At 41.5% G+C, this 27,736-nt stretch overlaps 1 protein-coding gene across 8 annotated transcripts in view; it reads right to left on the reverse strand.

Annotated features, from left to right (window-relative positions):
* The window catches only part of LOC106590345 (lethal(3)malignant brain tumor-like protein 4), a 143,074-nt gene that overhangs the window by 90,509 nt on the left and 24,829 nt on the right, over positions 1-27,736 (reverse strand). For 6 of the 8 annotated variants that reach the window (XM_014181266.3, XM_014181265.3, XM_045710681.2 and 3 more), the window contains 9 exons: positions 27,482-27,586; positions 26,834-26,969; positions 24,083-24,174; positions 18,620-18,771; positions 15,987-16,063; positions 11,379-11,464; positions 10,588-10,698; positions 6,638-6,752; positions 2,599-2,710 (listed from right to left, as the gene is read on the reverse strand). In XM_014181266.3, coding sequence (XP_014036741.3) covers positions 2,599-2,710; positions 6,638-6,752; positions 10,588-10,698; positions 11,379-11,464; positions 15,987-16,063; positions 18,620-18,771; positions 24,083-24,174; positions 26,834-26,969; positions 27,482-27,586 — 986 coding nt within the window. The remainder of the gene's footprint in view (positions 1-2,598; positions 2,711-6,637; positions 6,753-10,587; positions 10,699-11,378; positions 11,465-15,986; positions 16,064-18,619; positions 18,772-24,082; positions 24,175-26,833; positions 26,970-27,481; positions 27,587-27,736) is intronic. The other 2 variants (XM_082970745.1, XM_082970744.1) reach the window with 1 other exon arrangement.

The raw sequence follows: 27,736 nt of genomic DNA on the forward strand, positions 1-27,736 counted from the left end.
CCACTTTCTGGAGAACCGAGTTTTGAAATCAGTGGCATTAGAGTTTGATAGCTAAGGAAATTGAGAAAATTCTGGCGTTTGATTGCAAATATGCAGACGGAGTCAAAAAGAGAACACACAGAAGGCTGTTGTATAAAACACCTGTCTCCGGATTACATCTTCAAACTAAGGGCAACCATCCATCCGTGAAAGAGGGAGAAGCATCCATCCATGTATAGGAATATACGAACGCTCAACACCCGTTGAATATGGCCGGTGTCAGTAAATGTTGGCAAAAAAGAGCAATTCAATTGTTGCCTGCAGCACAGTTGCAGTCACCAATGCTCTGGATAACATAAAAACAGCCTAAACAGCTCTGCTACAGCGAGTAAAATGGTCAGAGTAAGCTGTTCCCTCATTTGTGTCTGGAAGTTGCTAGCAAGCTAGCCAACATTAACCAGTCAGCTTGGGTGCTTGACTGCTGTTGTTAGGTCATAATGCTCAGATCAACCCTACTCCTCGGCCAGAGCGTCCAATGTGCGCTCTGAACTCCCCGAGAGCGAAATGCTCTGAATTTACACACGGACAATCTGACAACGCTATGAGTTTATGAATGCCCAGAGCGCACTCTGGCACTCCAGATTGAATTTACCAACACACCCGTATAAACCAGCCTTTAGTTTTGAAATCTTTGGTTGTTTTGTACATGCCTCACATGTGAATCCTTGAAGAGATGGGTGGGGCTAAGGCTTAAGAGGGTGTGAATTATTCTGGATGGGTGTAGACAAAGAAGAGCTCTCCAGTAGGTGTACCAAAACATTCAAGGGACATTTTCTCAAAAAGTGAGGTTACAAGTTTATCAACATTTTCTAGCTCTGAGTCTACTTTTATCCAATGTAAAATACACAATTTGAAATTTTGCTACATAAGACCGAATCGAGCTGGTCGGTCACATATTTCTACCCACATATGTTATTCTCCACATAAAACTGAAGTTCTGAGTTCATGATAATTCATGCAAATGAAATTCAAATGAGTTGATAATGAAGTTGGGTTAGAGACACGTTTCTAGAGAGTTTTTCTTTTGCTGCAGTAACAGGGCTTAAAGCATGGTACTATGGTTGTGGAGGACTGTCACTGAATGTCTTTCCGTTTCTTGATCAGGAGGATCCGACAGTAGGCTGTGGAGAGGGGTGTGCGGGGGGGGGGGGGGGGGGGGGGGGGATATGCACACTCCACTCTCATTCCATTCAGTGTTGATTATATCCTTGGAAAAGGTGAGGCACAAAAATAGCAGAGGGCGAGTTGAATCCTCAGACAGACGCTCAGGGAGACAGAGAGAGGGAAAGAGGGAAAGGGGGAGAGAGGGAGAGAGGGGTGAATGGAAGGACTACTACTACCACTGTCGTATAGTATTGACTACTACATTATAAAAACAGAGAGAGATCTACAATTTGTTAATTGAAAAAGTCAACTTTGACACCTGGCATTGTCAAAATATACCACGACTAAAATTAATATTAGTCGGCAAGATTCCGAATTTTCTCACCTAAAGTGCCATATATTCAAAGACACATCCTCTTCCATAATCAAAAACGGAGAATTTCCACCAAGCACTCTGCAAAGCGGTGTGTTTTTGTAAAACAAATGGGTTAGAGAGGGCCAATACCCCAGTGGTATGACAGCCGGTGATAGACTGTGCACTGCTTTGTCAGTCAGTCAGTCAGTCAGTCAGTCAGTCAGTCAGTCAGTCAGTCAGTCAGTCAGTCAGTCAGTCAGTCAGTCAGTCAGTCAGTCAGTCAGAGTCTTGGCAGGGAGAAGAGCATGGAGCAGGCCTGCAAGCTGCAGGGTTAACTTCTCTAGGCTGCTCGTATCTGAGCTCCATGAGTGAACATGGTCCAGGAGTGCATGTCCTCCATCATCCCTTTTTCTCCTCTCCTTTGTGGAGGCACCTCTGGCTCCCTTAGGTGAAAAGCTTAGAACCTGGCTGGTTGCAGCCCTTTCTCCCCCCACAGAGAAGCCCAGGTCAGCTAGCCTAGAGCTAGATGCTAACGCTAGCAAGGATTCGTGCTCCAATGAGCTATCGCTGGATGTTAATGCTAGCAACACTCTCTCACTGTTGTTGCATGGAGCCAACCAACAGGCCATGCAATGCTGCAGTTACAGCAGCATATATATATTACCCACAGACAATGGCATCCACATCTCACCTTGCCAAAGCCAGCTGTTGGTGGATAATACCTTAATTTGTGTTATTAGTCCTTCCTGATCTGGGTGTCAATGGGCGGCACACACAAAGCAAATTGAGCAAACAAAATATGCCTCTAAACAATGGTGACATGCTATCAGAAAAGCCAACCTGGGGATAGGTCTGGCACAGAAACAATTCTTAGCCGCTACCCTCTATGCACTTGTAGGGATTGGAAAGGATGTGTTTGATTTGATGGGTATAAGCAACATGGTCAACGTGCTACCAAGCCTATCAGAGAGCAAGGTGGAACTACTACCATACTGCTGATACCTTTCTAATCCCTTCAGATCTACAAGGTTTAGGGGCTTGGGGATTCTTCTGGACCGGCAGATATTGTCAGACAATGTAGTCATCAATAGGTGTCTTACCTGTGGTGTCCTGTGTATTTGGCTCCTTTGATGTGGCCCACGCCCCTGCAGCCCGGAGTGGGGCACACTCCCTGGGTCACGGAGCTCTTAAGGTCAGAAGGTCCTGCGTGTGCTGGATGGGGATGACAACCAACAAACCAATCACAAGGTATGCTTGAGGCTGGAAAGAAAGAGTTTGAAGATAACGCTTGCTTTTCATTGGTTGATTTAGTCAACAGGCAAGTAGGTAAAATTGGGTCAGCATATGCATTCAGTGTATATTAACTACATTCAGTGCCTTTGGAAAGTATTCAGACCACTTCATTTTTTCAAAATTCTGTTACATTACAGCCTTATTCTAAAATGAATTAAATAGTTTTTTCTCCTCAATCTACACACAATACCCCATACTGACAAAGCAAAAACAGGTTTTTAGAAATGTTCGCAAATGCAATAAATATAAAAAACTTTATTTCACATTTACGTAAGTATTCAGACCTTTTACTCAGTACTTTGTTGTAGCACCTTTGGCAGCGATTACAGTATCGAGTCTTATTGGGTATGATGCTACAAGCTTGGCACACCTGTATTTAGGGAGCTTCTCCCATTCTTCTCTGCAGATCCTCTCAAGCTCTGTCAGGGTGGATGGGGAGTGTTGCTGCACAGCTATTTTCAGGTCTCTCCAGAGATGTTCGATCGGGTTCAAGTCTGGGCTCTTGCTGAGCCACTCGAGGACATTCAGAGACTTGTCCCGAAGCCACTACTGTGTTATCTTGGCTGTGTGCTTCGGGTCGTTATCCTGTTGGAAGGTGAACCTTCGCCCCAGTCTGAGGTCCTGAGCGCTCTGGAACAGGTTTTCATCAAGGATCTCTCTGTACTTTGCTCTGTTCATCTTTGCCTCGATCCCGACTAATCTCCCAGCCCCTGCTGCTGAAAAACATCCCCACAGCATGATGCTGCCACCACCATACTTCACCGTAGGGATGGTACCAGGTTCCCTCCAGACGTGACACTTGGCATTCAGGCCAAAGAGTTATTGGTTTCATCAGACCAGAGAACCTTGTTTCTCATGGTCTGACAGTCTTAAGTAGCCTTTTGGCAAACTCCAAGCTGGCTGTCATGTGCCTTTTACTGAAGAGTGGCTTCCGTCTGGCCAATCTACAATAAAGGCCTTATTGGTGGAGTGCTGCAGAGATGGTTGTCCTTCTGGAAGTTTGACCAAGAACCAAGGCCCTTCTCCTCCGAGTGCTCAGTTTGGCTGGGCGGCCAGCTCTGAGAAGAGTCTTGGTGGTTCCAAACTTCTTCCATTTAAGAATGATGAAGGCCAATGTGTTCTTGGGGACCTTCAATGCTGCAGAAATGTTTTGTTACCCTTCCCCAGTTCTGTGCGTCGAAACAATTCTGTCTCTGAGCTCTACGGACAATTCCTTCAACCTCATAGCTTGGTTTTTGCTCTGACATGCACTGTTAACAGTGGGACCTTATATAGACAGGTGTGTGCCTTTCCAAATCATGCCCAATCAATTTAGTTTACCACAGGTGGACTCAAATCAAGTTGTAGAAACATCAAGGATGATCAATCGAAACAGGATGCACCTGTTTTCACTTTGTCATTATGGGTTAGTGTGTGTAGATTGCTGATGAATTATTTTTTATTTAATCCATTTTAGAATAAGGCTGTAATGTAACAAAATGTAGAACAAGTCAAAGGGTCTGAATACTTTCCGAAGGCACTGTACATGCCATAAACCTGACTTGAATTCCATAAATTGTCATTCATTGTAACTTCATTTCAGATGGATACTCATCATGCAAGGGTTTTCACTGTTGGATAACTTAAACCCATGTTATAGCCTATATAACCTCATCGCCTATAACATGGGTTTTAGTTATCCAACTGTGCAAACCCATGTGTTATGAGTATCTATTTGAAATTAAGTTACAATGAATGAGACCTTACAGAGCATTAGCTGGGGTAGACCAATACGTTTTCGAGTGTCAGGGTAGACAAATAGCCCTTATGGTTCTGCTTATGTGTTAGATTAAGACATCTAGACCAACATCAAACATTTCTCTTGCCATAATATATCAAGCAGACAAGCTTCTAAGACAAACCAAATAAGATATATAGAATTCAAATCAGGTTTATGGCCTGTATTGCCGGTGCCAAGACAAAACTCTCTCGCGCGCACCCACACACACACACACGTGAGCACACACACCTCATTCGTCGTCCCAAATGTGTTTACCAAAATGGGAAATTGAAAAGATTTATTCCACCAGTCTCTGAAGGAGACAAGTCCTCCACTTGGAATAAGATTAGAGTTGTGTTTTTTTTTTTTTCTAACATGATTTCTATTGCAGCCATTTATATTGTATCCCTAAATCACTGTGGAACTGTCAATGGTAATATATCAAGAAAAACAATCAAAGCCAACATCGAACACGAAGAAAAATGGAAGGCATTCTTCAAAGGTCAAGAGATTAGTCTGTGCAGACAAAAATACTTTTGTTGATTTCTCGCACTGTGCCAATTTGTCAATCCCAACGACTACTTTGCTATACATTTAAGTATCTGTCCAGTGTTCCAGATTTTGAAATGAAATACAATATGAATTAAATAGATGTCCTTCCAAAAAATTATCATTTCGGATGTTATAAAAAGTATATTTCCCTGTGCCCCTTATTTGCATGTTCGGAAACAAAAGAGTGGTTTGGGTGTATACTGGTACATTTGTTTTTTACTGATTTGACTGCTCAGCCAATGAGACATGTATACACTTGGATATTCACATTAGGTCCCACATGGGGGCACTGGGGCAGACTGCCCGAGCCTGTCTGCACCAAGTCAAATAGTATGGATGGATTCAGAATATGGAAAAGCACAATGGAACTACTAGGGCACGTCACTATAACAGCAATAAATGCAGGCTGATTATTTCACAAGTGTGAGTCATTTCTGTTCTTTACTTCACTGTCACTATATTGCTGATTTTTTTTTTGTTAGCTACGTAACTAGCTAGTCATGAAGCTAGCTAGCTACTACTATCTATATCAGTCAACAACAGCTAACACAACAGCGAAGTTCTCTTGACATAAAACTTTTAGCTACAAACCACAGGGTTTAAAATAAAATGGAATGGCAAGATGGTTGTTGTGTGAAAGATCTGCTTTGATTTGCTTTCTTAGCCAACGATTGCTACCATTAGCATGCTAGGTAACATGCTAGGCATGCTAACCTTAGATAACTGCTTCTAAACAGCCAGCAGGCCAACTTTTACAAACCACAACTTGAAATAGAAGTGACTGGCGAGATAGTTGTTGCATAGGCTTTGTCCTTTTTGCCAAGACCAGCTGTGGATTGCTTGGCTTGCTTGCTAGCTAGCTAGCTAGCTTGCCTGTGTGCAGTGAGCACATGTCTCCCCTAGTCTCGAGAAAGATCCTTCTCCCCACCAGAGAATTTGAAAAAAATGAAAAAGTTGCTGGATTAGTCACACACGGGCCTGTCTCTGCCAAAGATAATGATGTCATTATCCAAGCAAATTTCAAGTGGTTTTTTTTTACGTTTTGAGATAAACGTTTGAGGTGTGTTTTTTTCTCCAATTTATGCTTTGGCCAGAAATATGATTATAAGACGAGTGAGATTTTCACTGGAAACTTACTTTAAAGTTGTTTTTAGGGCAGGGATACTGTGCTATTGGCTGTGGAGTTGTGGTTAGGATTTAAAGCGCAGTACAAAGCCTTGTGTCATAGAAAAGACTTTGCAACCATACATCAGATAGCTGTGCTCTAATGTCAGTGAGATTCACCTCTGAAAGGGACAAAATCAATAGTGGGGATTTAATGGATGGAGAGGTCCTTGAGAAGCATGGACGAGTGCATTGATTTGTGTGTACATGTGAGCGTTGAGTTGGAATGGTTAGCGAAGAGCACACACACACACACACACACACACACACACACACACACACACACACACACACACACACACACACACACACACACACACACACACACACACACACACACACACACACACACACAGGGGTGGTGAACTCACAGAGGGGTGGTTCCAGGGGATGACCTGTCCGGGCACACCAGCCCACAGGGTGAAGGTCCGGCAGGTCAGAGTCCACCCAGAAGTCAAACTTCTCATGCCAGCCGTCAAAACGGATCTGAGTAATACAGAGAGAGAGAGAGAGAGCGAGAGAGCGCAAGACAGCCACATTAGTACTAAAAATAATATCTGACATTCGTAAAGGGCCTTTCACTTTACAGAATAATCTCAAAGTATTGTACAGAAAATAAAAAATTTAAACCAAATAGAAAAACGTATTATAATGGACAATTAAACAAGCCAACATACACAAAGAACACAGCTGACGCTACAGGAGACAAGGACACCATAGAGCACAGCTATCAACAGAAAGCCTTCCTAAAGACAGAGCGCTGTAATCATGTTTAAAAATGCTCTTTCGATCGTATAAAGAGACGGTAAAAAAACGTTCTGAGACACCAGGATTAACGATAATAGACCTAGTTCCAAATCTACAGTTGTTTCTGCTCCTAGTAGAGCACTGTTTGAAACTTGATTATTTGTTTTTATTTCACCTTTATTTAAACAGGTAGGCCAGTTGAGAACAAGTTCTCATTTACAACTGCGACCTGGCCAAGAAAAAGCAAAGCAGTGCGACAAAAACAACAGAGTTACACATGGGATAAACAAACGTACAGTCAATAACACAACAGATAAATCTGTATACAGTGTGTGCAAATGAAGTAAGGATGTAAGACAATAAATAGGCCAATAGTGGCGAAGTAATTACAATTTAGCAATTTACAGTGGAGTGATCTATGTGCAGATGAGGATGTGCAAGTAGAAATACTGGTGTGCAAAAGAGCAGAAAAACAAAAGAAATATGGGGATGAGGTAGGTAGTTGGTTGGATGGGCTATTTACAGATGGGCTGTGTACAGCTGCAGTCATCGGTAAGCTGCTCTGACAGCTGACGCTTAAAGTTAGAGAGGGAGATATAAGTCTCTAACTTCAGTGATTTTTGTAATTCGTTCCAGTCATTGGCGGCAGAGAACTGGAAGGAAAGGTGGCCAAAGGAGGTGTTGGCTTTGGGGATGACCAGTGAAATATACCTGCTGGAGCGCGTGCTACGGGTGGGTGTTGCTATGGTGACCAGTGAGCTGAGATAAGGCAGAGTTTTACCTAGCAAAGACTTACAGATGACCTGGAGCCTGTGGGTTTGGCGACGAATATGTAGCGAGGACCAGCCAACGAGAGCATACAGGTCGCAGTGGTGGGTGGTATATGGGGTTTTGGTTACAAAACGGATGGCACTGTGATAGACTGCATCCAATTTGCTGAGTCGAGTGTTGGAGGCTACTTTTTAAATGACATCGCCGAAGTCAAGGATCGGTAGGATAGTCAGTTGTACGAGGGTTGGTTTGGCAGCATGAGTGAAGGAGGCTTTGTCACGAAATAGGAAGCCGATTCTAGATTTAACTTTGGATTGGAGATAATTAATGTGAGTCTGGAAGGAGAGTTTACAGTCTAGCCAGACACCTAGGATTTTATAGTTGTCCACATATTCTAAGTCAGAACCGTCCAGAGTAGTGATGCTAGTCGGGCGAGCGGGTGTGGGCAGCGATCAGTTGAAGAGCATGCATTTCGTTTAACTTGCATTTAAGAACAGTTGGAGGCCACAGAAGGAGTGTTGTATGGCGTTGAAGCTTGTTTGGAGGTTTGTTAACACTGGCCTACACACAATATCACTGGCCAACACACAATATCCCAAAATGTCAAAGTGGAATTATGTTTTTCGATTTTTTTTTAAAGCTGAAATGTTTTGAGTCAATAAGTACTCAATCCCTTTGTTATGGCATGCGTAAATAAGTTCAGGAGTAAAAATGTGCTTAACAAGTCACATAATAAGTTGCATAGACTCACTCTTTGTGCAATAATAGTGTTTAACATGATTTTTGAATGACTACCTCATCTCTGTATCCCACACATACAATTATGTTAGGTCCCTCGGTCGAGCAGTGAATTTCAAACATGGATTCAACCACAAAGACCAGGGAGGTTTTCCAATGCCTCGCAAAGGGCACCTATTGGTTGATGGGTAAAAATAAAAAAACATTGAATATCCCTTTGAGCATGGTGAAGTTATTGTTTACACTTTGGATGGTGTATCAATACACCCAATCACTACAAAGATACAGCCGTCCTTCCTAACTCAGTTGTCGGAGAGGAAGAAAACCGCTCATGGATTTCATTATGAGGCCAATGATGACTTTAAAACATTTACAGAGTTTAATGGCTGTGGTATGAGAAAATCTGAGGGTGGACCAACAACATTATAGTTACGCCACAATATTAACTTAATTGACAGAGTGAAAAGAAGGAAGCCTGTTCAGAATAAAAATATTCTAAAAACATACATCCTGTTTGCAACAAGGCACTAAAGTATTACTGCAAAAAAATGTGGCAAAGCAATTCACTTTGTGTCCTGAATACAAAGAGTTATGTTTGGGGCAAATCCAATACAACACATTGCTGAGTATGACTCCATTTTTTGAAGCATAATGGTGGCTGCATCATGTTAAAATTATGTTTGTAATCGTTAAGGACTGGGGAGTTTTTCAGGATAAAAAAGAAACGGAATGGAGCTAAGCACAAGCAAATTCCCAGAGGAAAACCTGCTTCAGTCTGCTTTACACCAGACACTGGGAGATTAATTCACCTTTCAATAACCTAAAACACAAGGCCAAATCTACACTGCTTACCAAGAAGACAGTGAATGTTCCTGAGTGGCCCAGTTAAGTTTTGACTTAAATCTGCTGGAAAATCTATGGCAAGATGTGAAAATGGTTGTCTTTCAATGATCAACAACCAAATTTGACAGTGCTTAAAGAATAAATGGCCAAATGTTGCACAATCCAGGTGGGGAAAGCTCTTAGAGACTTACCCTGAAAGACTCACAGCTGTAATCACTGCCAAAGGTGATTCTAACATGTATTGACGTCGGGGGTTGAATACTAATCTAATCAAGATATAGTGTTGTTTTTCATTAATACTTTACAAATGTTAGACTATTTTGTCTAGATCGTTGACAAAAAATGACAAATACATTTGAATCCCACTTTGTAACACAAAATGTGGAAAAAGTCAAGGGGTGTGAATACATTCTGAAGGCACTGTATAACCTGCTTTGACCCATGCTAAAGCCATGGTGGGTTAATGGCGCCTGCCTGATCACGTAATCATGAATTAATCAGTGGATTCCTCCTCTACTGACTGAGCAGTGTGACGTGATAGGACAAAAATGGTGAGAAATGAGGCACTCCGCTCTGTCAATTATGACCTGCATGCACACACGCATACACACATCATGCATGCGCAAACATATAGGCATGCAGTACACACACACACGTGCACACACACACTCACACACTACAACCTATCAAGTCTCAGCACAAGGCTTGTTAGTGGTTTAACAAGAGCAGCACCACCAAGTGGTTTCTGCAGACTGCCAGCCTGCTCATTTCACAGAAACGCTGCTGTCCCAATCACCAAAACTCCCATGTCACTCCAGCAGGCCTCCTCACCCTGACTACCACCCCCCTCACTTCTTTCCACATGCACAACCTCCTCGCATCCCCTGCCTCACTCTTTCCCTTGTTCACCCTAAAAAGCTCTTACTCTCGTTCTCATTTCATCTATCACTCATTTCCTCACCCCTCACTCCATTGTTCTCTCTAACCCCACCCCTTCACCGGGAAGGAGCGTTGGGTCAGTCACCGAAAGGTTGCTGGATCGAATCCCGAGCTGACAAGGTAAAAATCTGTTGTGCTGCACCTGAGCAAGGCAGTTAACCCAGTGTTCCCCGGGCGCCGATGACGTGGAAGTCGATTAAGGCAGCCCCCCACCCCTCTCTGATTCAGAAGACACATTTCAGTTGTACAACTGACTAGGTATCCCCCTTTCCTTTCCCCTCACCTTGACCCTGTAGTCCTCAGTGTCTGCGATGGTGGCCACGCGGACCAGCATAGGGTTCCTCCTGTCCACCGCCTCCAGCTTCATGTTCACCTGGAAACTGTGAGGGGCTCTCTGTGACAGGGGAGCGAGGAGGAAGAGAGGGGGTGGAGAGAGAGAAAGGGCGTTAGAGATGGCAGTCAAGCCTGTCGAGACTCCCAAAAAGCCCCATGCACTTCCCAACCAAAAGAGAGGGAGAGAGAAAGAAGACAGGAGATGACATGAGAAGGAGAGAGAGAGAGAAAGAGCGAGGAAGGGAGGAGGCGGAAGACAGGACACTGTACACATCTCTGAGAGAGAAGAGCAGAACATGCAGAGTGGAGGAGAGCAGAGGAGAGGACAGGCCCTGTCAGCCAGAAACTCAGCCAGAGGAAAGGATTTGAGGGTGTGAAATTGTGCTGTGCAGATGTCACAGGGGGAGAGGAGGCTGACAGTGGAGTTCTTTAGGGGAAAGAAACGTTTTGAAACAGAAGTTTCTGAATGAGAAAGACAGGTCTGGGAAAGAGACAAACTAATGTCAAACTGAGAAAAACATGACTTATGTCATTATTGTGAAAAAGAACTGAACCACAACAGTTATTAAACTGCCTTCAATTTCAATTGTTCGTAGTTATTTTTAGACAATAAAAGTAATCATTATGAAACACTAAATCAGCCGTTAGATTGCAGCAGAGGCTGGGAATAACAATGGTGCTGTGCAACACACACAGTTGGCTGATACAAGGCTAGCCTGCTGTTCCATGCCTATTGCTTACCATACAGAAAGCCTGGCTTGGAACTGCCGTGGAACCATTGTCTTGTAAGTACTCCTCCCACAGGAAATGTTCTGGATTGGGGTGTCCTTGAACACAATCCAAAACACAAATCGAATTAATCACACACTTGCAAGCTAGCGCACACACATGCACATGCAACAACTTCAAACTGTGACTGTTAACGGCTGTGACAATTTCATCAACAGAAAAATGTGCTTGAAAATTTGAACGCGACACACACACAGATGGGTGCAACATATGCAGGGGACCAAATGTACACATATCGCCTGGTTGCGGAGATAATTATGGTTAGCTATTGGAGATTGAGTTGTGGAGGCTCCAATTAGTAAGTGATTGGCTCTACATGACACTGCCTCAGTAGTTTTTGTTGAACTAATATAGAAGAGAGGAAAATGACTGTACAGAAATAACGCACTCCAGTCCCAAGTCAGAGAGTAGTCAGAGGGAGTTAGAGGCCTTGGGCATTTGAGCCAATCGCAAATGGTTCAATAATAAACTTGAATGGCTACTTGGGAACTGTTCATATATTGTGTCTTTATGATGAAACTCAAATTTGAAACTAGATTTCATTCCAGTAAAACATCCAAGACAAAACTCATTTGTGCATCTCAATAGGCTAAAGTGGCTCCTTCTCACAATATGGCAGATGCTTCAGCCACACATTTAATGTTTTATACATTTCTTATGTTAGACAAAATATGTTCTGTGCATAGAGGCAGCTGGGAGTAGTGGTAGTAAATATGTTGGTAAAGTGCCTATAGATGCATCTATTTCAAAGTAATGAGAACTTTCACCTTCCCAGATTCTCAGGGAAACAAAGCTAGGTGAAAGCTATGATCCCTTATTGATGTCACTTGTTAAATCCACTTCAAATCAGTGTAAATGAAGGGGAGGAGACAGGTTAAAGGATTTTTAAGCCTTGAGACAATTGAGACATGGATTGTGTATGTGTGCCATTCAAATCGGTGAATGGGCAAGACAAAAGATGAATATGCCTTTGAACGGGACATGGTAGTAGGTGCCAAGTGCATCGGTCTGTGTCAAGAATGCAACGCTGCTGGGTTTTTCACACTCAACAGTTAAATGTGTGTATCAAGAATGGTCCACCGCCCAAAGGACATCCAGACATCTTGACACAACTGTGGGAGTCAACATGGGTCAGCATCCCTGTGGAACGCTTTCGACACCTTGTAGAGTCCATGCCTCGACGAATTGAGTCTGTTCTGAGGGCAAAAGGGGGTGCACGCAACTCAATATTTGGAAGGTGTTCCTAATGTTTGGTATACTCAGTGTATAACATAATATAAGTAAGTATACCAGAGCAGCAGTTGTTCACTTGATCTCAAAATACTTGAGGAAAAGGATGTGACATCATACTGCACATGACAGCAATGATGAGTCCATATTAAGTTAAAGCAAGGGATGTGGTTTCTACACATTCACTTTATATTGATGTTTGATGCAATCAGTTTGTTTACGTACAACATATATTTTACAAGAAAAAAAAAACATTCGGTCCAAAAAGACAGATACCATCATGTTGGTGTTCACTAACGCCAGCCAGGCAAGCGCCTGCATTTCAAGCTCTATCTCCAATTACCTCATACTGTATGCACCACTGTAACGGCTTTAGCTGAGCTAAGGTCTATCTGGTCTGATAGGAGTTTGGCGAGAGAGAGACAGCGAGAGTGTAAACTTATTCCAAATGGTCAATTAAATGCTCTCTGCACCAGACAAGGATCAAGGAGATACAATAATGTTTTACTCAACAGCTGTGATAACAGCTCTCTCTCTCTCTCAACAGCCCCGCGTCACACTCGCTTTAAAGCACAAAAATGAAACCTTCCGTTTTATGACATACAGATCACAGGAGAACGTTAGCCAAATGGCACAACCGAGCACCTCTGCATATTGGAGAACAGGAGAACGAGCGAGGGAACGGGAGTGAGCCTAGAGGGTTTTGATATCCTCAAAAGCTTCTGACCTGGATTCCTCACCATTGGGTGAGTTTCACTGTACAGCTCCCTGTATGTAATTTCTACCCCATTACCATGACCTAAGCCGTACTTAATGTTGAGTCAGACAACACAATTACGACTGGGTGGAGGGGTTCAGTAGTGGCCCAATACAGCAACAATATTTATGTAATGTTTATGTCGGAAACACAAAGTGAAATCCGAGACAACTCCTGTTGCCTAGTCCCATTGAACGTTACACCGACAGACCCACCAACTTTACTTTATCATCGTAGCAACTGACTGCAGATCAGAGACTTTTAAATGATTGACAGAATCAGGACTGATGGAGTGCTGATCTGAGATCCTTGATTTTATGTAAGTCAAGAGAGAAATCTTAGAGCTGGACTGTCAAAGCTGTCAACGGATCAACCGTTCCATATGATGAAACTAAAGCAGAGCTCTGGGGCATGATGTAGCCTACAGTAACATCTACTGCGGAGGAGGAGGTGGAGGTGAATGCTGACAGGTGTGGTAAACACTACATCTGCTAATGTCTGGATTAAAACACAAGCTACACTTTGAATGGAAATGCTATTGACAACTAAGTCATTGTGTTAACATTTTACATTATCTGATATTACCACTTTCTTCTGCGCTGTCATGGTACAGTTGAAGTCAGAAGTTTACATACACTTAGGTTGGAGTCATTAAAACTCGTTTTTCAAACACTCCACAAATTTCTTGTTAACAAAATATAGTTTTGGCAAGTCGGTTTGGACATCTACTTTGTGCATGACAAGTAATTTTTCCAACAATTGTTTACAGAAAGATTTTCACTTATAATTCGCTGTATCACAATTCCAGTGGGTCAGAAGTTTATATACACTAAGTTGACTGTGCCTTTAAACAGCTTGGAAAATTCCAGAAAATTATGTCATGGCTTTAGAAGCTTCTGTTAGGCTGATTGACATCATTTGAGTCAATTGGAGGTGTACCTGTGGATGTATTTCAAGGCCTTCCTTCAAACTCAGTGCCTCTTTGCTTGACATCATGGGGAAATCAAAAGAAATCAGCCAAGACCTCAGAAAGAAATTGTAGATTTTAACAAGTCTGGTTCATCCTCGGGTGCAATTTCCAAATGTATGCAAGTATAAACACCATGGGACCACGCAGCCGTCATACTGCTCAGGAAGGAGACGCGTTCTGTCTCCTAGAGATGAACGTACTTTGGTGCAAAAAGTGCAAATCAATCCCAGAACAACAGCAAAGGACCTTGTGAAGATGCTGGAGGAAACAGGTACAAAAGTATCTATATCCACAGTAAAACGAGTCCTATATTGACATAACCTGAAAGACCGCACAGCAAGGAAGAAGCCACTGCTCCAAAACCGCCATAAAAAGCCAGACTACAGTTTGCAACTGCACACGGGGACAAAGATCGTCGTTTTTGGAGAAATGTCCTCTGGTCTGATGAAACAAAAATAGAACTGTTTGGCCATAATGACCATCGTTATGTTTGGAGGAAAAAGGGGGAGGCTTGCAAGCCTAAGAACACCAGATGGCTTCATGAGGAAGGAAAATTATGTGGCTATATTGAAGCAACATCTCAAGACATCAGTCAGGAAGTTAAAGCTTAGTCGCAAATGGGTCTTCCAAATGGACAATGACCCCAAGCATACTTCCAAAGTTGTCGCAAAATGGCTTAAGGACAACAAAGTCAAGGTATTGGAGTGGCCATCACAACACCCTGACCTCAATCCTATAGAAAATGTGTGGGCAGAACTGAAAAGGCGTGTGCGAGCAAGGAGGCCTACAAACCTGACTCAGTTACACCAGCTCTGTCAGGAGGAATGGGCCACAATTCACCCAACGTATTGTGGGAAGCTTGTGTTAAGCTAGCCGAAACGATTAACCCAAGTTAAACAATTAAAAGGCAATACTACCAAATACTAATTGAGTGTATGTAAACTTCTGACCCACTGGGAATGTGATGAAAGAAATAAAAGTTGAAATAAATTATTCTCTCTACTATTATTCTGACATTTCACAGTCTTAAAATAAAGTGGTGATTCTAACTGACCTAAGACAGGGAATTTTTACAAGGATTAAATGTCAGGAATTGTGAAAAACAGAGTTTAAATGTATTTGGCTAAGGTGTATGTAAACTTCCAACTTCAACTGTATATAAACAAAAACAATTGTCAAATAATAGCTAAAGTTTAGATTTTTGTTATGCATTGAAAGGCATGCATTACTATAGAACAGCTGTGATGAAGTCTCATTCAGGATGATGCACGTGTCATACTGTACAACGAAATTAATGTCCTACTGATGTCCTATCTCCATACAATATGAGTTATGATTCTTTCAAAGGTCTTTAAAAAGTGTGCGGTGGAAGGGGGCAATTTACCAGCAAATTAGAGGGGAAATTAAATGAATAACTTGATTTTACATGGAAGATGAAGGGGGATTTATGATAAAGGTTCATATCTTTGTACTAATATGGGGACTAAAGTGGGGAATAGCCAAACATGGCTGAAGTGGGGAGGAGCCAAGGTCATTTTAGCAGACACTATTCAAACAGCATCCTCAATGACAGTGTACTGTGTGTGCTGGGCTAGATACCCACCCTGAGGTGCAGTGAGAGGTCGTCCGTGGTCCTGGCACCAGCCCACTGGGTGGATGTGAGGGCTGCTGGCGTCACACCTAAAACACACACACTACACTTTACCATAGCATAGTGTACATCATCTTCCTACACACACACTTCCTCATCTACACACCCATACTTCATCTACACACACACGTACAATTTGATTTCAATCCTCCTGAGGTAAGACATTACAACAACATCTAAATGCAATTTACATGTACAATACCCGGTTTGTGACCGGGAGAATATTGCAATTTCACTTATTGTACAGGCCGGCTAGATTAAGATGTACCTACAAACACAACCAATCAGACAACACAATAGGAATTCCATTAATCTTCTGTGTGCTTTGAAATGACACAGCAGCTGTGTAATTTCGCAGAATAGCCAATCATGGGGCTTGCCATGTCCCTTGGGCCATGGTGTTTGACCAACAATTCCACACATTCTCCCTGGTGAGCCAGTGGAGTGTCTGAGAGAATGCAATTGTGTGCAAGGTGTGCGTGCGAGTTTGTGAACATGTGAGCATGCAAGTGTGTTTGCGCCTGTGTGTAAGAGACACTGTGAGTGTACATGTTGAGTGTGTGCATGTGTGTGTGAATGTAATGAACTGTGGGGAACCATGATTTCTGCATGTCTTTGTAGGCAGTTAGGAGGCTAGGAAGCTAGGAGCTTCTCCTACTGGAAAATCTCGGTATGACACAGGGAAAGAGGAAAAATACAGGATAAAATGAAAAATAAAATACCTCAGCCAGGCAACTCGAGAACAAACGTTTGTCTTTTCCCAGAGACGACTGTCAGTTCTCCTCTTCAACCATTACATCATATCTAATTACACAGCTTCTATTCTTTTCCCACATCAAGCTTTTCACTGGATGAATTGGGCCATGCGTCACATGCTATGTAATCAATCAAACTCCTCTTAGCAATTAGCTGGTAAACTGTCACTGATTCACTGACGACAGAACTTCAGAGAGATCTTACATTGAAGATGATACATGTACACACACAAAGATCATGCACACACAGGTGCACATACGTGCGTACCCAGCCACACACACACACACTCTTCTGTCACTCTATAAGGTAACAAAGCTAATTATACACAATATAATATAAAGTTGAATGAGACATGCACTACAGCTACAAAACAACAATAAGGTGTAACCTATCAGTTACTGACAGCAAACATCAGTAAACAAATGTTGATCACGTCTCCTCTGGCTAGAACTTAGAAAACACCTTAACCTCTGATCTGATTTTGACAAATTCCTTCATTTAACATTCAAAGTAGCAACAAGATACCCAAAATGTAATGCTAGACAGACACTTCCTTTTCAAACTTTGAGAAGACAGAACCAGTTCCGCTGAAGTTTGAGAAGACAGAACCAGTTCCGCTGAAGTTTGCTTCAGTTATATCAAAAATAGTGTCTCATAACATAGTCTGAGAAGTTCAACTGAAATGATGACCAATTATACACACACACTTTTCCATTTTCTCATCAACTTCTAACTCACAAAAAGCTGAATTTAAAAGAATAAAAACAGTTTTAACCCTTTACACTCGTGCACGTGTTGAAATTGGCAGATTTGGGCATTGATAAGCGCCTAAATTGGAACACAGTGACTGAACAGTAACATGCTACAAATGACGTCAGAGCTCAGGGAAATGCTATAAACTAAGAGGACTCGATTAATTATGAAAGCTGACACTTGGAGGATTTTAGTAAATACTGCTTTGATGTCATACAAGCAAGCCAAATGTGCACTTCACATTTCCATATCATAAAACTCACGTCATATACATTGGCAATGTTTATGATCACTATGTTTGATGTAGTCACAATATGACATGGCCGCATACCCTGGGTTGTTCTGAACAGAATGAGACCGTTTGTCTATTGTGAAGAAAATTCACTGCGGAAAATGCACCTGAATGCACTCATGACTCCTTTCTATGCGCACCAAAATTACGATCCGTTTCTCTGAATTGCCTTGTGAAAACCTAACACTGTAAGATCCTATTTTATAATTTAGTTAGTCATGTAGGTAATAGAACAAGCTTTTAAAAAATGGCCAGTTTTTGGATTGCGTAAACAACAACAGTAATTGTGTGATGGCAGGGACGGAGGGTTGTGTTCCACTCTAGTACTTCTACTGTAATAGAGGTTATAAAAATGTTTAGGTCCTTATACTTGAAGACTTTTTTTTGAGTCATAAGAAATTCCTTGAAATAACTTAGGAACTGTGCACACTTTGGAGAGGTGTGTGGCCACTTGAAGATACCAGTTAGTCTTCTCACTCAAACCTTTTTGTCTTATGTTGCACCTACCCCAACATTTTCCAGGAATGTTCTTATGTTACTGAATGTATCCAGAGTATTTTCAGATTTCGTTATCAACAAATGTAAAATCCACATAAAATCAACAGTGTCATGTTTGGATTCAGTCTTGTGTCCCCCTAATCTCCAAACTGTTCCCTTTTAAATGCTTCCATGCTTATGCATATGTATTTCTTATTTCTTCTGTAAGAAACATTTAAATGTAGCCCTATCCTTATAGGCCAATTTCCACAAGTGTAAAGGGTTAACTAAATTGTAAATGTCTCACCAGTAGTCGTAGGTGTCGTCCCAGTTGTCAAAGTGAACCAGGAAGTGATTGTCCACGATGTCGGCCACCGAGGCCACACAAACCAAGCATGGGTTCTTTCTGTCCACTGCCTCCAGTTTCATGCCCACCTGAAACTTAGAGGTGCTCGTAGTCTGTTGACACAGAGAGACAAATCACAAAGGGCTTCATACTTTCTGACTTTAAACTTAAAAGAAGAAATCATGCATTCATGTCAATGGAGGATTTAAGTAAATATTGACATACCGTAGCATACACAGATTCTATCCTTAAACACATGAATTTCACCCGTGATAACATGGTTTAATTTAAAGCAACATTTGATAACTTGAAACTACACGGGACAATATTTGAGCACTTCACATGAAAACAATTTAAGCACATGTGAAAACCCAGGTGTCAAATGTAATTGAGAATATTTTACTTTTACTGCAGGTTTCGTCTAGTTCCCGGTTTTTACAGAGACGTCCCCATGACACTTTTAGGACATTCTTAGAATGCTGTGTCATGCTCCCCTGGAGGTTTTTGTGTAAATACAGCCAATCTACAATAAGTTACTGTATTTTTACAGCAAAATTAAGGTGTTAATATTAAAAAGATAAGTAAGACAGTAAAACCTCACTTGGGATTTGAACTCACAACTTCTTGGTTGCTAATGTAGCTTCCTGAAGTTCCTGATGTGCCACCAGGTCTATGGGTATAATGGAGATTGTCTATACAGTTCCCTCAGAAAGTATTCACATCCCTTTAATTTTTCCAAATGTTGTTGTGTTACAGCCTGAATTTAATATTTATAAAATGTTGATTGTGTATAGTTGAAGTCAGAAGTTTACATACACCTTAGCCAAATGGATTTAAACTCAGTTTTTCACAATTCCTGACATTTAATAGTAAAAACTCCCTGTCTTAGGTCAGTTAGGATCACCACTTTATTTTCAGAATGTGAAATGTCAAAATAATAGTAGAGAGAATGATGCATTTCAGCTTATTTCTTTCATTCCCAGTGGGTCAGAAGTTTACATAAACTCAATTAGTATTTGGTAGCATTGCCTTTAAATTGTTTAACTTGGGTCAAATGTTTTGCGTAGCCTTCCACAAGCTTCCCACAATCGAATAGTGCATTTCAAGCACAGATTCAACCACAAAGAGCATGGAGGTTTTTCAATGCCTCGCAAAGAAGGGCACCAATTGGTAGATGGGCAAAAAAAAACAGATGTTAAAAATATGCCTTTGAGCATGGAGAAGTTATTAATTAGGCTTTGGATAGTGTATCAATACACCCAGTCACTACAAAAATAAAGGCATCTTTCCTAACTCAGTTGCCAGAGAGGAAGGAAACCGCTCAGGGATTTCACCATGAGGCCAATGGTGACTTTAAAACCGTTAGAGTTTAATGGCTGTGATATGAGAAAACTGAGGATGTATCAACATTGTAGTTACCCCACAAAACTAACCTAAATGACAGACTGAAAAGAAGGAAGCCTGTACAGAATAAAAATGTTCCAAAACATGGATCCTGTTTGCAACAAGGCACTTCATTAATACTGAACAAAAAAGTCTAAGAAATTAACTTTCTGTCCTGAATAGAAGTGTTATGTTTAGGGCAAATCCAACACATCACTGAGTATCACTCTTCATATAAGCATGGTGGTGGCTGCATCATGTTATGGTTATGCTTGTAATCGTTAAGGACTGGGGAGTTTTTCATGATAAAAAAAAATAATAAAAATCAGCTGAATGGAGCTAAGCACAAGGAAAATCAAAGAGGAAAACCTGGTTCAGTCTGCTTGTACAATCCAGGTGTGCAAAGCTGTTAGAGACTTACTCCAAAAGACTCACAGCTGTTATCGCCGCCAAAGGTGCTTCTACAAAGTATTGACTCAGGGGTGTGAATACATCTAAATGAGATATTTCCGTATTTCATTTTCAATAATTTAGCAAATATTTCTAAAAACATGTTTTCACTTTGTCATTATGGGGTATAGCGTGCAGATGGGTGAGAAAAAACATTTAATCAATTTTAAATTCAGGCTTTAACAACAAAACGTGGAATAAGTCAAGGGATATGAATACGGCACTAGTTGAATACGGCACTAGATATGAATAAGGCACTAGTTGCAAGAATACATTTTTGCACTTTGCCTAAATTATATACAACAACTTGAAGGTGTTATTTCATTACTATGACAGTATGCTGCTGTATTCTGATTTCAAATAGTGTAAAACATCTTGTATCATTTTGTACTGTGACCACACTTGAGCTTTAAAAGGGATCCTTCGGGATTTTGGCAATGATTGCATTTTTATGCCTCGGTGTCCAGTACCAAGGAAGTTAGAGGTAGTTTCACGAGCCAATGCTAGCTAGCGTTAGTGTAATGACTGCTAGCAGATACCCATAGAATTCCAGTCATTGTGTTAATGCAAGTCAGCAATTGTGCTAGCGCTAGTTAGTAACTTCCTTCAAACTGCACGCAGAGACATAAAAATGGTAACCACGAGTTGATCTGACTCTGGGGAAGTAAATAAAGTGCCAAAATCCCAAAGTATTCCTTTAACTGGGATTTTAATGGTCGGACATAACCTGAAATGTCCCGCTACAGTATGTCCTGCTACGACACCAGGTCTGTGAACATAAGAGATCTGGCCACAGACTTATTGGCAATAATACATTCATGCCCTTTGCTAAAAACTTCCCAGAATCAAATAAATAATTGTCCATTTATCACCACAAACGTAACTTCAACGTAAAACTAGCAGTGCTCAAGGACACTTGACAGAGTATACATGGATGCTTTGGTAATTTGAACTTGCAACCTCTTGTTTGAGTGGATCAATGTTTCTTCATAGTTATTGCTAGGAACATGTATTAACACACTATAAGGTTATGATTGGGTTACAGTGTTGTTCTCTGGGGTACAAAAAAGTCTAAGGTACACTTCACAGGCACACATATGAACTCAATTGGTATAGTTCGGTACCTTGTAGGTATAATGTGACATTTTCCTACCCAATATTTCTAATATAAAAGGTACAATCATCACTGCGCTTTGATAAGTAGGGGCAATGTACTGGTGGGGCTCATTAGCATATTTTGTGGCGTGGTCAAATTCATACCAATACCAGTCAAAAGTTTGGACACACCTACTCATTCAAGGGTTTTTCTTTATTTTAACTATGTTCTACATTGTAGAATAATAGTGAAGAAATCAAAACTGAAATAACACATATGGAATCATGTAGTAACCAAACAAAAGTGTTTACAGTAGCCAGCCTTTGCCTTGATGAGAGCTTTGCACATTCTCTCAACCAGCTTCATGAGGAATGTTTTTCCAACAGTCTTGAAGGAGTTCCCACATTAGCTAAGCACTTGTTGGCTGCTTTTCCTTCACTCTGCAGTTCAACTCATCCCAAACCATCTCAATTTGGTTGAGGTCAGATGATTGTGGAGGCCAGGTCATCTGATGCAGCACTCCATCACTCTCCTTCTTGGTCAAATAGCCCTTACACCGCCTGGAGGTGTGTTGGGTCATTGTCCTGTTGAAAAACAAATTATAGTCCCACTAAGCACAAACCAGATGGGATGGTGTATCGTTGCAGAATGCTGTGGTAGCCATGCTGGTTAACTGTGCCTTGAATTCTAAATAAATCCCTGACAGTGTCACCAGCAAAGTACCCCCACATCATCACACCTCCTCCTCCATGCTTCACGGTGTGAACCACACATGCGGAGATCATCCGTTCACCTACTCTGCGTCTCACAAAGACACGGCGATTGGAACCAAAATCTCAAATGTGGACTCATCAGACCAAAGGACATATTTTCACCGGTCTAATGTCCATTGCTCGTGTTTCTTGGCCAAAGTAAGTCTCTTCTTCTTTTGTGGCCTTTAGTAGTGGTTTCTTTGGAGCAATTCGACCATGAAGGCCTGACACATGCAGTCTCCTCTGAATAGTTGCTGTTGAGATGTGTCTGTTACGTGACCGCTGTGAAGCATTTCTTTGAGCTGAAATGTCTGAGGCTGGTATCTCTAAGGAACTTATCCTCTGCAGCAGAGGAAACCCCAGGTCTTCCTTTCCTGTGAAGGTCCTCATGAGAGCCAGTTTTTGCAACTGCACTTGAAGAAACTTTCAAAGTTTTTGAATTTTTCCGAATTGACTGTGTTTTTTGTCTTTAAGTTACAATGGACTGTCGTTTCTCTTTGAGCTGTTCTTACCATAATATGGACTTGGTCTTTTACCAAATAGGGCTATCTTCAGTATACCACCCCTACCTTGTCCCAACGCATTAAGAAGGAAAGAAATTCCACAAATTAACAAGGCACCCTGTTCATTGAAATGCATTCCAGCTGACTACCTCATGAAGCTGGTTGAGAGAATGCCAAGAGTGTGCAAAGCGTGTAATTTCATGTTATCACATGATAAAATGTGTATACCCATGTCACATTTATTTTAACATGTGCTCACGTTGTCATGTTTCATTTCATCTTATCGCGTTGCTTTACATAAGATCACATCATCATATGAAATTCATGTGTTTTTTCCTTAAGGGTGAGGATGTTCTCAAGACATTTCTTTTACCAGTCGTCAGCATGTCACGAGATGGTCCCAGATGTCCCAAACCATCATAAGTAAAGTAATGGTATAGGGGTTTTAAAGTAAGTGGTACGCTGTTCAGATAAAATATGACCCCACCTGGGACTTGAACTCAGAATCTATGGATTTGAGGTGCACTGATCTTTCTGCTGCACCACAGTGTCTAACATTCCCCTACACATTCATGAACTATTATACATCTCTGCACTTAGTGCCAGTTAATCTGACTATTGTCTCGCTCATCATCGATGTACTTATTTCAGCAATATGAAGGTTTTCTGTATAGTTGTCTAATGTTGGTGGGGCATAGTGTTCTGTTTCAATGTTACTTCTGAATCCCTGTAATAAATATAATAGTTTTTCTTGAGTGTATTTTTAAGGAAGCTGAGATTTACTTTGAAATCTAAAGTGTCGGGAATACAGGTGAAATCAGTCATTTACAAGAGGTTGTGTGTTTAAATCCCACTTTGAATAATAATTACTGTATAAATAAAACATACACAATGTAGTCATGTATGTCAAAGTGTGTCAAATATGTAATTTGAAAACACTGTTAAAAGTAGTGTGTGTATCATTATGACACATGTTTCCAAAAACACATTTTCACATGTGAAGTTAAATGTGAAATGTCACATTTGAAGTGAAATGTCACACTTGAAGAGAAATGTGAAATGTCACATGCAAAGTGTTCCAAAAACACATTTTCACATGATTTCAGATTTCCACCAGCCACTGGGACATATTGTTCTGTTCTGCTGTGTGAATGAAGGTCAGCATTTGGCCCCAGCTGTCTTTACAGGAGAAAGTAGAGCTAAGCCTCCATTGACTCCCGCACCCCAACCAAGCACTTACACCATTTTGGGATTTAAACAGATTCTTTGGTGCAGCTTCAGCATTGCAAGCCTCTTGGTATTTCTCCCAGTTAAACTCGCTTTCATTGTAGCCTGAAAATAAATGGTGCAGAGAGAGCGGGTGAGAGAAAGAAGGGGAGAAAAAAGGGAGAGAGAAGGGTGGAGAAAGAGAACCCAAAAAATAAATGGGGATTAGGGTGGTGACAAATATTGTTGTGCCAGGCCCCCCGCCGCTGATAAATTGCCACTCCAGGAAATATCATTATTTATTTGTATTTATTGTATATACATTTTTATAACTACTGAACAAAAATATAAACGCAGCAATTTCTAATATTTTACTGAGTTTCAGTTCATATAAGTAAATCAGAAAACTGAAATAAATTAATGAATTAGGCCCTAATCTACAGATTTCACATGACTGGGCAGGGCCACAACCATGGGAGGGCCTGACCAACTGGGGAGCCATGTCCAGCCAATCAGAATGAGTTTTTCCCCACAAAGGACTTTATTACAAACATAAATATTCCTCAGTTTTGTCAGCTGTCCTGGTGGCTGGTCTCAGACGATCCCAAAGGTGAAGAAGTTGGATGTGGAGGTCCTGGGCTGGAGTGGTTACATGTGGTCTGCAGTTGAGGCCGGTTGGACGTAGTGCCAAATTCTCTAAAACGACGCTTATGGTAGAGAAATTAACATTAAATTCTCTGGCAACAGCTCTGGTGGACATTCCTGGAGTCAGCATGCCATTTGCACGTTCCCTCAAAACTTGAGACATCTGTAGCATTGTGTTGTGTGGCAAAACTGTACGTTAGAGTGACCTTTTATTGTCCCCAGCACCAAGTGCACCTGTGTAATGATCATGCGATTTAATCAGCCTCTTGATATGCCACACCTGTCAGGTGGATTGATTATCTTGGCAAAGGAGAAATGTTCACTAACAGGGATGTAAACTAATTTGTGCCCAAAATATGAGAGAAATAAGGTTTTTGTGCATATGGAACATTTTGGGGATTTTTTATTTCAGCTCATGAAACATGGGATCAACACTTTCTGTGTTTATATTTTTGTTCAGTATATATTTCTGCCGAGACATGCTTTTAAAGGGATAGTGCGAGATTTCGCAATTAAGATATGTTTCTTCTTACTCAGAGTCAGATGAACTCATGGATACCATTTTTGTGTCTCTGTGTGCAGTTTGAAGGAAGTTGCTACCTAGTGTTAGCCCATTTACTGGAAGTGTATGGGAACAGCTAGCATGCTAACTGTTCCCATAGACTTTCAGTCATCTCGCTTCCGCTAGTTAGCAATGGTCGCGAAACTACCTTCAACTTCCTTCAAACTGCATGCAGAGACATCCAAGTTTATCTGACTCTCGGTAAGTAGTATAAGGGGTTCATTGGCAAAATCTTGCACTATCCCTTCAAGAATAGTGAGACAAGTAACAATGTATATTTGTTGCATATTTGTTGCAAACAGCGAGCAGTGGCACAAATAAAAGCCACGAGCACACAGCCACCGCTTGCTCCTCATCCTCTCCCTACAGTGCAGTGGCGCACATCTGTTATATTTCAGATGGTTTCAACATATCGTAAAACTTCAATTAATAGCCCAGGCATTTATTTGCTTAAATCACTAGACACAAGAGGCACATATTGGAGACAGGCTTCTTTTTAAGCCAGGCTTCTATTTCCTTAATGCACACAGCTTTAGCTCATTTGGATAGTTCATTGTTTATTTCCAGCATTTTCATATATTTCTTAATTACCTGCACTAATGTGTTATCATTGACACACTGTGTCACGTTTCTTTTGCCTTTGTATGCCTCCATAAGTAAAAATTACAAAAAATTCCTTGACAGAATATTTATTCTCATCTTTGACTGTGCATTATCAGCAGTTCTTATCTAACGATTTTTTGGGCGTCTTTACTCCCGAAGTTGTTGACTGTTTTTGTGCTTGACAGTTAGCTTGAGGCTGTTAGCAACCAATGGCTAGCAGTTTCTTACTTTCTTAAACAGATGATTGCCATCATTTTTTCAGTCATTACTGAATTATGTAATGAAACAAATCAAGCTTTAAACCTTGTAAACAATTCATGGTAACTCATGGTAACCTCCTAAACAATTCATTTAGACTGGGTGTTAATTTGCTGAAATGTGTGCCATTGCCTGAACTATTAAAAGGGACAGGCAGCTATTTGAAACTCAGTGTTTAAGTTTTACTGTAATTAAATTTGCATTCATTTTGGAGTAGAATGTCCCATTAAAAAGTAACCACGGGGGGGGGGGGGGGGGGGGGGGGGGGGCATGCCCCAAGCCCTGCCCCCCCCCCCCCCCCCCGGTACCACAGCTGCTGAAAAAAAACCTAGTACATTAAATGATGTGCTTTGTAACGCAACAGACTACCGTGTATTATCAATAAATGCTGATGGTGTGGAAGTAAGATGAGGCCCTTGAAAGAACAATTATCCATGCATAGTTTATAGGCCATTCTCCTGTTCTGAAGTATATTTGATTACTATTAAACAAGCACAATCTCTTACAAAGAGCAGGACTGAGCTCAGACAAAGCAAGCCGTAATGAGCTGGCCTGGGTCAACTATAGTTGCTTGATTTGAACCATGTTGATAAGGACCATGTGAAAAGAATATATCAGAGCCAGCACAGTTTGGTTTGGGTCAGGACGATAGTCACGAGTCACAGTGAAATGGGTAAAGACAAAAGGGTAACAGTGTGCTGATCTGCTGTAGCTCACCTTTTGGTGGGTGGAGCTGATGTCCTGTCGACTCGCACCATCCGGCTGGCCTGATATCCGGAGAGTCTGCGTTTACCCAGAAGTCATAGCATTCTGAGTAGCTGTCGATGTGGAGCCGTAATCGGTAACCAATCACCTTTGAAAAACAAAACACAGTATTATGTATGGATGTACATGCGGTCACTATCCCAAACATCAATCCATGGCATGATGTAATTCTGCTTTGTATTCCCATGACCAATAGAGCAGGCTACTTGCAGGGCCTTGCCCTTAACAGCAATAATTTTTCCCATTGCAAATTTTATGAGACTATGGCACTAGACTATGATGTCTGCTAATGGAAATACAACAACCAACAGCTAATGTCAATCTTGTACATTTGTAAAGTGGTCGATGTCATACATACATGCCAGGTGCTAAAGTCTTGTACATTTAAACACAAAAGGGATGACATCAAAAACAGACTGACAACACAAAACTAAGGCTTTGTTAGTGACAGTTAAGGGCGATCATTTCCTCCACCCAATACAGTGGAGCCTGGACTGCAATCACAGATCCAATTACAGTGTGACCTGCCCAGTGTGCTGGGAGAGCCCTTGGTTGAGGCTGGTCTGGAGCTGGGCCAGCTCGCTGACTGCTGCAGCTCACCTCTGCCACGGACAGGATGCAGAACATAGAGGGGTGTAGAGGGTCGATCCCCTCCAGCCTCATCCCCACCTTGAAACCATTTCTGCTAAGGGGGAACGACTGGGCCTGGGATGGAGGGAGGGAGAGAGGGATGAAGACAAAGTGAGAGAGAGAGTGTGGGAGAGGAGAAAGGAGAGCGTAACAGAGAGCAAATGTGATGGAGACAACAAAGGACATAGAGAGGGAAGGAAAGAGCAGAGAGAGCAAAAAAGAAGA

This window comes from Salmo salar, chromosome 29, assembly GCF_965601325.2.
Source record: "Salmo salar chromosome 29, fSalSal1, whole genome shotgun sequence".
Lineage (NCBI taxonomy): Eukaryota > Metazoa > Chordata > Actinopteri > Salmoniformes > Salmonidae > Salmo > Salmo salar.